The 11,809-nt window shown below is 41.4% G+C and overlaps 1 protein-coding gene across 4 annotated transcripts; it reads left to right on the forward strand.

Annotated features, from left to right (window-relative positions):
* Positions 1-515: 515 nt before the first annotated feature.
* On the forward strand, positions 516-11,415 carry LOC134024239 (tubulin polymerization-promoting protein). Of its 4 annotated transcripts, none has more exons than XM_062466799.1 (5): positions 516-662; positions 5,590-5,673; positions 6,501-6,836; positions 9,700-9,853; positions 9,961-11,415. In XM_062466799.1, exons 2-5 carry the CDS (start codon positions 5,657-5,659, stop codon positions 10,168-10,170), a joined length of 717 nt encoding a protein of 238 aa, XP_062322783.1. In that variant the 5' UTR covers positions 516-662; positions 5,590-5,656; the 3' UTR covers positions 10,171-11,415. The 4 variants fall into 4 exon arrangements, with proteins under 4 accessions (XP_062322783.1, XP_062322784.1, XP_062322785.1 ...); XM_062466800.1 differs by lacking the exon at positions 516-662 and adding an exon at positions 3,812-3,965; XM_062466801.1 differs by lacking the exon at positions 516-662 and adding an exon at positions 3,813-3,961.
* The last annotated feature ends 394 nt before the right edge of the window (positions 11,416-11,809 follow it).

Raw genomic sequence — 11,809 nt, forward strand, 5'->3', positions numbered from 1 at the left:
GAGAGAATCCCACTGTTTGTTTGGTCACCAACCCTCATGACTGGAGACATCCTGTACTCAAGTTCCTGCCAAAGTGCATTTACTGCTGATAATTAATGTTATTCTTAAAAAATTGTTTTTACTAGCCTCTGACCCTGAGCTGTGCTACTGGATTTTTGCATGTAGCGGCTGTTCTAAGCGTCTACTTAAACGTAAATATATATCTTATATAGCAATTAAAAACATAAATAAATGTTTAACTAATTAATAAATAATATAAACACCAAACAAAATCATTTATGATGCAAATTAAGTGACTGAGAGAAAATGATAGTTTTTATGTTTAACCAATACCAATGTTTTATGTCAGTTTTACCAATACATATTGGTTGAGAATTTCTGCTAAATATTGTTCCATTTAATTGCATGTTGAGATTAGGGCATAACCTTTATTTCCTAAATCATAATAATCGCGAAAGCGAATGGTTGATAGAGCTCTTCCCAGCCAATCAGAGGGCTAGATTTGATATCGCATCTCTCAGGAATTCAACCATCAAGAAGATTCGAGCACGGGTAGCGGGAGAAGAGTGTTATTACCAAAGCACGCTCAACCGCCTACGGTCCGACGCCCATCGACGCGCAATTATGTTATTGAGGAATTAACATCTGATAGCAAGAAGAAGGTAAATATTAAATAGGCTGCATATATTTTGTGACACTATTATTGATTATGTAATGCATTTTAAAAGGTAATCAGCTGTGTATATTGACAGTTATTTGTTTCACTGTGTGCATTGTCTCATCGATCCATTTACTTTTCATTTAAACAATCGTCTTTTATAGAAATTGTCTCAAGGACACGTCGTTTTTATTGGTTTCGGTTGTGAAATCACGGTCTTTATGACACCGTTGTTTGTCAGTAACAATCATTAACCTTTCCGTGGTTGTTGTCAATGTAGGCTGAAATCAGTAGTTTTTCTGTAAACACGCTCCATCATTTAGGTTTCCTGACAAAACAGGAGCTGCTGCAGACTATGCTGGACAATAACAATGATCACGTGGACATGTATTCCCCAGCTTGAGCATGATTCTGGCATTTCAAGTTTATGTAACGTGTCTCGCTCAAACATGCCTTAGGTTGGTTTATCAAATCGTTCTTCTATGTAAGCTAGTAGACTACCACGACCGTGCGTATAGAATAATTTAATGCAGCCTTTATAATCATGTGCACCAGTGGCCTGCACGTTTATCACTGGCACACAGTCTGGCTATTGCAAAGCTCTGCCCTGGAGCTGCTTCCTTGTTCAAGATGCTATTCTTACATAATGGATGGAGGTTTACATTTAGTAGGTCTACAGTTAGACTAGTATAAAAAGGTGTAATATAGTAGGCTGTAGGCCTACCAAGCAGGCCAATGCAACCACGGTGCTCCATAAAGTTATAAAACGAATGGAATGTTGTCTTCAGTTTATTTGTTATATACATTACCAGTCAGTGAACCAGTGACCAAGTGCTATTTGAGCAAAACCTTTGTGCCTCAATGAGTGTATCAGATACATTATGAATACGCCTAGTGCCTGTTCATTTTCATTGCAAGGAGGTATAAATGGGTTAAAAAGCAGTTTTTCTAAAGCATGTTTGTGCATATTTGTTTTCCCCATATGTTGGATTAGGTGCGCATGAGGAGAGGATGCAGTCATTGCTTGAGTTTGCCCCAGATTTCATAGGCTGCAGTGCACTGGTTTGAGAGCCACTGGCTCTTGTCAGAAACAATTAGCTTTATTGTGTAAATTAGTCTATTTTGTTTTTCATTAGTTAATATTCAGGTCAGGGTTCAGAAATGAAAGGTTATGTTTCTGGACAAAATGGGATGGCCGTGCCTGACTCCGCAATCTCTATTGACCCTGTTAGCCTATTGATAGGAATACCATGTTGAGCCTTCAAACCTGGACATAAGGTATAATTTGCTCATTTTGTCAATATGTGTTTATTTCTTTTACATTTCTTTGCACGTGAACTTCATCATCAGAGTGACTGTGACATCAGTAGAATTTGAAAATGTAATTACTGTTTCCATAATATAATTTCAAGAATGCCAAAGTGAATCAACGTAAGCTTCATTCCTCATTGAGTTGAGGGGATATACAGCAGGACCAGTCCTGGTCCCAGTTCAAATAGGGCTGTGTCACAACACTCTCTACTCAATACTGTTAGATGAACCAAACTCTCTAAATTTGAGGCATAACAGCAACAGAACTGTCATTGGAATCATTCATCTGCTATATGGTAGTGAACGAGGATCCTCACACATCCGTAATATTGTTTTAAATATAAATATTTAATATTTAATTTAAATATTAAATATGTTTTACATTTATATGGCGTATGGTGACTATCAACAGTAACCCCATGGAAGACGCTGGTGTAACATATTGTTTCTTATCACAATGCCTTATTACAGCATTAGTGTTTGGCTGGGATAGAGGGGGATGGAGTGGAGGGCACCGAGACACTGGGATGACTTCAGCACCACGGGAAAGCATGGTGATGTCATCCTCTCTGGAGTGAATGGGAAGGAGGGTGAGACTGGCACAGTGGCAGACTGGGCATGGTTAGGGGGTTGGATCAATGGTCAGTGGTACAATGGCAGTTCAGTGGGGGGCTAGCAGGGTTTTGAGGGCTAGTATTTCACTCCTACTGTCCCCTGAGGACACGACTTTCCAGTGGAACGGCAGTCAATGGCAGACTTGGCATTGTGGCCACGGAGCCGGCAGACTGGGTGAACTGGTTAGATGTGGGGCTGTGGTGGGCCACTGGTCAGACTGAGGGTTGTGGTACAGTGGCGCCATCTCCTCAGTGGTGACTTGCTGACAAGGCTGGGTTCCAGAGCAGCTGGCTGACTGGGATAGGGATCTAGATAGAGAACAGATGGGACCATGGCAAGCTCAGTCACAGTGATGGCATGATGTACACACGCCTCCCACACCTCACAGACGCCTCTATCTGTGGGCAATATTGTCATCATTCTCACAGCATTTTTGCTTACAGCCCCAATCACCAGCCACGTTTGTCAATATGTCGGCCAATGCTCTGCTGACTGTTTGCTTTTCTTGAGAAGGGATGGAATATTCCTCACATGGCGAGGCGTTTGCTAGCTATAAATAGATTGAGTTCAAAATGGGCCAATTTATAGTTAAAGCACTCATCTGTGCAATGCATGGCCAGAAGGCGAGTAGGCCTGTATGTAAGCATGCTGTCATCCAGTCACAGATTTGTCTCTTGAGATCTGGACTCAACCAAATGGCTTTTCCTTTGTAGTTCACAGATATATGGGGCATATCAGAGGCCAAAGATTGACCTCCACAGTCTGGCAAACCCATGGTAGTTAACCTTGTACTGTAGACATCATAAAGATGATCTAATCAAATCCCCACCATGCCACCATTTTATTATTATTAGTTCTACCATAATTATTCTATACTCTGTATAATCATTACAAATATATATTAAACAGCCATGGAAAAGCACTTCTCTGTCTGCATCTACAGTATATATTCCACATCATTCAGACTTAACTGTCCACACTAGGATTGGAGACTGAATTAACTGTTTCTCACTAGTCTCTTTATGAGTTCTTGACCATGCTGTGTTTTTGAAGAGGCTGGGTGGATGAAGGACTGTGTCACTTGAGACAACTCACTAGAAAATGCAAAAGAGCGAGTGAAAGTAATTCTTTGTTCCACATTGATTTGGTTTCTCCCAACTGGGTACAAAGAGTGGCACAGAGAGCTCGGACGTTGAAATGGGTTTTCCTCCGAAAATTAAACACCCTTCCAAAACCTTAGAACCGGTAACACCGGGCAAGGCAGCTATATGTGTCTGTACATGTTGACAGTTCTAGAAAAAGTGGTGAATTTGCATTAGGTTTCGTATACCAGGTGACAGAGAACGCAAGCTGGAAAAAGATTGGGACATTTATCTGGTTGGTAAGCTATCAAAATTTATTTGGTATCAAAGTAGCATTTGTTAGACAGAAAGTCTGACAAATATTTGGGATATAATTATTAAAATGTTCTTTTACTTGGAACGAAGCTTGCAAAGTCTGCCTCAGGTAGTCTAGGGTTGTGTTACATCCCTTTGACTAGTACCATTTATCATGTTGGAAGTTGCTCTTCCATTCTGATTCTCTCTCCATGTTGGCTGAAGTGTCCTACATGACGTACGCCTCTTCAACCACCAGTATCAATAGTGTTACTCTGAGATATCACCATGCGTGTGCCTGTGTGTGTGTGTGTGTGTAGACACCATGGTTCAGGGCCAGACAGTGCAGACACTTGCGGAGGACAATGGCCTACCAGTGTCCACTGCTCTGAATGCCATGATTGATAGAGTTTAATCATCTCTTGTTTTTAAATAAGAATTGACAAGCAATACATAATAACCAAGTCAACCCTAAAGCCTTTTGTGGCCTTTTGCTTTTTCAATTGAAGCCATAGATTTCACAATTGTGGTGGGTGCTCGCTCTGGCTTGTGTACAGAAACCTATGGTGCCACCCATGTTGTGGGTATTGAAGGAGTTTGTGAGCCATGTGAACGTGAGAGTCACAGTAGAAACAACACCAGTTGGTGTAGATGTAACTCGCCTCTCCTAGTTTTGGACCTTGTGCTGCTCGCTGGCAATCTAGGTTTGAGAATCTGTTGGTTTGTACTTTGCCATGGAAACACAGGTCATTTGAGGATGCCGAGGTGGCTATGGGAGCAACTGGAAGGTGAGCATAGAGTCATTGCTTAGTGTTCAGCTTATCAACTGCTTACCAGAAGGTAATGCCCTTCTTTGAACAAAACGTTGTTTATTTCTTGATCTTCTTGAAATGTGTGGTCAAATAGTCTTGGCGGATGTAAGACCACCTGATAACATTTCTGGTATTCGAATACAAAACAAGTGATGCATATTTGATCCAAGTGTCAAACCAGTTTTTAAAAAGATAGATGCTTCTGGTCTTTCTGTATGAATGTACACAAAGACAATGATGTCTTTAAAGAAGAATCCTTGTAGTCATACTTGACTGAAAACATCTGGAGGGTGAGAGAGAATTATTGTTTAAAACAAACCCTCAACAGAACGAGGACTAAAAAAGGCAGTCCTACTTGAATGACAGAAATGACAAATGTAAGGCAGCACATATGCTTGGTTCGGAATGAATAATAGTGAACAGTCAGCTGTAGATTTGTTTTACAAAGCGATAAAGAATCTAATCTTAAGAGTACTTCTTACAGGTCACCAGATACTATCTGCACTGCCATGCCATTACAAGTTAAATACTTGATTTGATCCAGGCAGGTAATAAGCCATGGTATAATTGAATGTGTCATAAATATTGTGAGGGTTTAAGTTTGATTTATTGGGCCACACAAAGTAAAGTGTGAGTGCTGATACAGTACTTTGAAGAACAATAAACTGATGAGGTTTACTTTTCCACTTTCATTTTTGTATGCATGCACACAAACACGTACACAATCACACACTCACACGTACACAATCACACACAGACACAAACCACAATCTTTCACCAACTTTCTCACTCACTGTTTGTGTCTTATGTTCCACAGCACAAAGAGACAACGTAAATCACGTATTCCAAGCAGTGTAGAGGGGGAAACCAACTCCTACACAGGCATGGCAGCCAACCCAAAGTAAGTTGCGATCAAACATTTTTACTTTCTGTTTTATGTAAACTGGTTTGGAACTCACAATTGAAGTCAATTGTAAATGTGTGTGTGTGTGTGTGTGAGAGAGAGAGAGAGAGAGAGAGAGAGAGAGAGAGAGAGAGAGAGAGAGAGAGAGAGAGAGAGAGAGAGAGAGAGAGAGAGAGAGAGAGAGAGACTGTCCGCAGGCTCCTGGCACTTCCTTCCTCTGCTCTTGAATTCTACTGAGATGTATTAATAGCCCCACCTTTATGCCAGAACACTTGCGAAATTTGCCCATTCAGTCAGCTTATGCCAAATAAATCACCTCAGAAAATGGTTCAAGCTTGCCCCCAGCAAGAAACTAACTTACAGGGAGGGAGCCATAGTCAAAACCTTGATATGGGTAGATGGGTCCTGGCTCTCTGGTCAGAGACAGTGCTTTCTTGCAGGATCAGAATATGACTCAAGCCAGTCCCTGCAGCTAATATGTGAGCAAAATCACAGCCTTGTTCCTGTCTTCCAGTGTTCCTACTGAACCAGCAGTTGTCCAAAAGCAACACTCTCAGAACTCTATCCATTTCTGTCTCTCTCTCTCTCTTTAGTTTTTGATCTCTCTTCTTTGAACTCTGCATGGTGCTCCCTTTTCCACTGTTCCCTTTCAAGAGTGTCGAGTTTCTCTTGCATCTGATGTCATTGTATGCAAACATTTCACATTTCCCATGACATCAGTCCAATTGAAATCGGACGTACTTAACTTGTATGTCGATATAAAGTTTCACATAAACAGAAAACTCCTTTCTGGCTGCCCTGCTAATGTGCTTTTCTTTTCTCAGAGAAAACATGCCAGAGTTTAAAGTCCAGACGGCCAAGCATCCCAACATGAGCTCAGCTCCCCTCAGGCCGCCCAGTGAACAGTCCAGGGACCGGGCAGCCAAAAGGCTGTCCTCGGAGTCCAACGGCACCAGCGAGGGTGGGGCGGGTGCGTCCACGCCCGTGGAGCTGACGGCGCTTGAGGAGTCGTTTAGACGCTTCGCCATCCACGGTGACACGCGCGCCACAGGGAAGGAGATGCACGGCAAGAACTGGTCCAAGCTGTGCAAGGACTGCGGAGTCATCGACGGCAAGAACGTCACCCTCACAGACGTGGACATCGTTTTCAGCAAAGTCAAGTAGGAGCGCTGCTTCTACTGTTCAGGGGTGTCTGGAAAGGGGCAGAGAGTTCTCCTTCACTCACAAACACTGGGATATTTTTTAGTTCTACATTTTAGTACCCTCTTGGATGATTCTATGTTCTAAATATTGTACACAAATGAAGAAATGCATTATCTCCATAGTGACTCCATAGAGACTGTTGGGAGCAGGAGTATTTTATCAAAATAAAATGCTAAAATATTAGTTATGAGCTTGCTTCAATTTGGCTGCCAGTGCATTAAGAACATTTCATTTCATAAGACTTCTTAAAATAACATGTCATTTGCTTAAATGTAGTAATTAGATGAGCCATTTATACTAGAAACAAGTCCAACTAGATAAAACACTAGATAACATCTAAAAATGACATGGTTCTATGTATTGATGTAAGGTTTTTGCCATACAATGCCAGGCTAGATTCCTCCTGCTCACCTGTGGGGGTTGCTGTCCCTCCGTAACAAGAGCACACAGCCAGGGGTCAGGATGGCTCATCTTGTTACTCCCCCAGGCCTGGGTAGTCATACCACCACAGCTTTACACAGCAGCATAGGTGAAGCTTAAAAATATGCTGTGGCCTCAATAGCCTCTCACCAATAGTGTGTCTTTTATGGCGCTGCTCTGGGTCTGTTTTGTTCTGATTGCCAAGCCGTCTAGGAAATACTGCTCTATTCGTGAGAAGGGAGCCTTTCTCTAGAGCCATCACTGTAAGGGAATGCTTACAGTAATAAATGTAAATCTTGAAGCCAACAGATTAAATCAATATTTGGAGGAAGGCTGGGTCATTGTATGACAGTCAGTTTTGTCTATTTGTTGCACACATTCCTTTTCAGTTGCTCTTTGGTCATGCAAAAAGCCACCATGAAGTGATTTGTTTCATCCTGGCTGAGCCTTGAGAATAAAGATTATTCTGCTTGGCGGCGTAGGAACAGTGGAGAGAGAGAGCGCAGGCCACTCAGGACACTGCTACAGGAGAGGATCTGAGGGCTCTCACATGGGGAAGCTCTCTCTGATTTAGAGGATTTTCCATCTTTCTCTGTACATACTTGCCTGCCTTTCTGTTGCCATGTGCAGTGCCAGGCCCAGTCAAAGTGAGTATACAGACCGCGAGTCATTAAGATCACACCAGTGTCCTGCCTAGTCATTCAGAGGGCATTTTCAGTTTCCTCACAGGCGACTGCCGTTTTCAGTGGTGTGTTCTGCCGAGTCGTTCAGCGAGACCCTAACACCTAACAGAGAGTGTGCTGTGTATACAGTATACAGTATTTCAGAGCCTGGCAGAAGAGGGGGAGGAGGAGAAGAGTAGAGGAGATGAGCGGGGGAGGGGATGTGTTGTAAGCTGTTTCTGACTTGAGGCGTGAGCTGGGGAGCGCTGCGTGCCGTGACAGAGATTCAAATCTGGCCTTTTCTTTTAATCAGAGCTGGAGCTTCTAGCGAACACATGAAGAATTAAACAGCTTTATGAGCCCTGTCTGATGGCAATAAATAAAATCTGACTCAATAAATCCTCCTTCACTCAGGGTGGAAATGTCTACTGTAACAGTAGAGTGTCTACAGTGTGTTGTTTGGTCTAAACAAAACATTATAACAACAGCCTGGATTAACTACAGTCCGTGGAATAATCATCGGCATCTTCTATTTTCATGGCATTTCTTGCCAGTGATGCCTCATTTACTCTCCTCATACTCATCCTTTGTCCACTTAAAGATGTATTGCAAACATCGACCCTAACGAGCACATATGTGTGTCTTTTGGAAAAGAGACACTCAGAGTAAACTACATCTGCACAGCAGTCTTGAACTAAACACATTAGACACAACATTTGAAACGAGCACCACCCCTACTTCTGATGTGTTTATTTGATGTGGCTCATCCCCTCGCACGCTACTGAAAGGGTGATTTACTGAGTTGCTTTTCCAAGAAAGACAGGGCCATCCTCTTCAGACAGAACACGCCAGCTGGAAGTCCGATTTCCCATCTGACATTAGACAGCATGGAACAGACTCAGAGGAATCTGGCTCAAGTGTTCACCACTGACGGATAGCCCAAACAGAACTGGTCACCAAAGGAGTCAAATTAATAATAAACCCAAACAGCGTTGTTTACTGTAGCTTGTTGCCATGGCAGCAGGTTACCCGGGAGACTGCTGTTGTTTAGGTGATTTATCACCACAGCAATAGGCCTGTTTGTGTTTGTGTTACTATGCAGTCTTCACGTGAGAGTCAGTGTGGGACACACTCTGATTAAACAAATGTCTGAGGGGGAATGTGATTTGTGAAATGAGCACCTGACTGAAAGAAAGTTTACAGTGAGCAGAGCAAGGACGAAAGTCCAAGACCTAAAAAGAAGTTGAGCTCCCACTAAGCACACTTTACAGTTAGTAAGCTCATTGGGACGTGATTCTACCTCAGTGGTAGAACTTTTGACTGCAGGTCAAAAGCTCACAGGTTCGAATCCCGCCCTGTATGTTGCTTTGGCGGAAAGCGTCTGCTAAATGAACACTTTATTATGTTATTGGGTTCCGACCTTCGAATTTCACCTTAATAGTGCTTGATACATTGGTTTATGACCCCCTAAAAAACAAAGTCACCGTTGACATCATGTAAACAAATCAAGTGACTCAGTAACAGAGAATTCTCTGTTCCTGTGCAGAGCACACATAATAGCCAGCCAGGGCCTTGACTGATCTGGACACATTCCTTTATAAGTCTCAGACTAAGATGATGAGTCATAAATTAGTCATTACTCATTAGAAAAACATTGCAATGTTTCGAAGGATGTTATTTGATGTTGCGTGCCATATACAAACTCATAGGTTGTTGCCTGTCCTCCCTCACTTCTTAGGAAGAAATCCTGCCGTACCATCACATTTGACGAGTTCAAGGCAGCACTTGGTGAGCTGGCCAGGAAGAAGTACAAAGAGAAAACAGGGGAGGAGGCAGAGGGAGAGGTCTTCAAGGTGATTGAGGGTAAATCACCGAAAATTGCAGGAGTGACGGTAAGACCCAGTGAAAATGACATAATAATCAAATGACAGTACAAGTATTGTCATTGAAGGCAAAAAAAGTACAAGTGAAAATGATCTGTCTTTCTTGTCCTCAACAGAGAGCTGTGGCCTCCCCGACAGTGTCTCGTCTCACAGACCCCACCAAATTCACAGGGTCGCACAAGGAGCGCTTTGACGAGACCGGCCGAGGGAAGGGTAAGGCCGGGCGTGTGGAAGTGGTGGACACATCCGGATATGTCTCGGGATACAAACACGCAGGGTCATATGAGAAGAAAATCACCAAACCCCCCCTAGGTAAACCCATGTGAAGACGGAAATGGTGGACAAAGCGTTAGTCCAAAAACTAGGATAATTTTCTAAGAAACTCCATGAAAGCACAAAAAGATATGATTTCCCACCCATCTGTTTTTATGTGTGCTTGAGATGTTTTAAGTTCCTCTCTTTGTAAAGTCTGAGAACTGGAAAACTGTTTACATCAACTTTTACTAAGACATCACCAGCTGGTACATTCCAAACAGAAAGATTATAACTGCCAAACACTGAATTTAACTAATAAGAGCAACAGCTAGTCGATGAAGAATGAAGATAGGGCCTTCCAATATTTTGTAAGCGCTATAACATGATGCCACTAAAACGTGAAAAAAAGGAAAGGTGAAATCAACAACTTGATAAATTGTCAACAACACTGCACTTTGCCATTGCAATAGCTCAAGGTATAATATTTGACAATGTTTAGTGAATGGGATTAAAGCGTTTCGCTCAGTTTATTGTTTATTGGGTAGTTTATTTACAAAGACCAAGACTGATGAATATACCATCCTGTTTTTCGACTCTGCCTTCCCCCTGGTCATTGAAGTCTACTGTTTGAGTCTTAATCTGTCATGTTGTTTGTTGTCTTGAGTCTATAATAGTTTACACAATAAATACATAGTTTGCCTTCAATTGTTATTAAAACCATGAATAGGATATCTTGAAGTTCTGCATCTACCTGTTTTTAGATAAAATAGATAATATAAATGATAACATTGTTTTAGTTAATCCTGTAGAACGTGTTACCTCTGTCTAAACTTCCTATCCCTATTCTTGTGAATTCTTACTTTTATAAATGTCATGTAACATTATACCTTATTAGTGCACTCACAGTATCTTTTCAATTTAACAAAGGATACCAGAATCTTTTGTCCAAATTTCAAATGCATTACTCTGACATTCAGTAATTTTATATTGGTTGTTCGAACAATGACCCTGAAATCCACTTTAATTGTTCTAATGTATACATCTACCATTTTGATAACTTTCAACTGTTCAACAACTATGTTGGTCACCCCTGAATGGGTTGTTGAAGATTGTATTTTTAATATTTTACTGATATTGTTATGCTGTCAGATTGATATAGTTATAATATATTGTTGGTGATATTGTGATATTTCTAAATCTATAGCCGCATGGCTTAATACAAGACACTGGCTGCCGTTCTGTTGTATGTATATTGCTGTATCTTGTGCATGAAGTAGTGCATTATGCATATGATTGGAAAGCAACTATCTACTGTATACATTAGTGAACATAAAAAACATACATCAGATGTCTCTTTTCAACTGTTAGGTGTTTGGGTAAAGACTGGCTCTGTTGCTGTTTTTATGTGGACAAGACTTACTTTTAGAAAAGGATGGTTTGAATAATTGTGTATGTGTGAAAACATTTCAAGTTTATCAAAGGGATGTTGGTGGCCAATGAGATGGGTTATTTATTGAACAAACAATATTAAACTTTCAGTATTACAGTAACCGCACATGAAGAAAAATACATAATATTTTGGGAAACTGAGGCATAATCCAACAAAAAATTCAGGGATGAAAAATACTGTCATGCAATATCAAGTAAGATGCTGCACAAAGTAAGATTTGTGTCTAACACAGTATTCTTTGTCAGCTACCCTGTCAACAC

The sequence above is a fragment of the Osmerus eperlanus genome, chromosome 7 (genome assembly GCF_963692335.1).
Source record: "Osmerus eperlanus chromosome 7, fOsmEpe2.1, whole genome shotgun sequence".
In the NCBI taxonomy this organism is placed as follows: Eukaryota; Metazoa; Chordata; class Actinopteri; order Osmeriformes; family Osmeridae; genus Osmerus; species Osmerus eperlanus.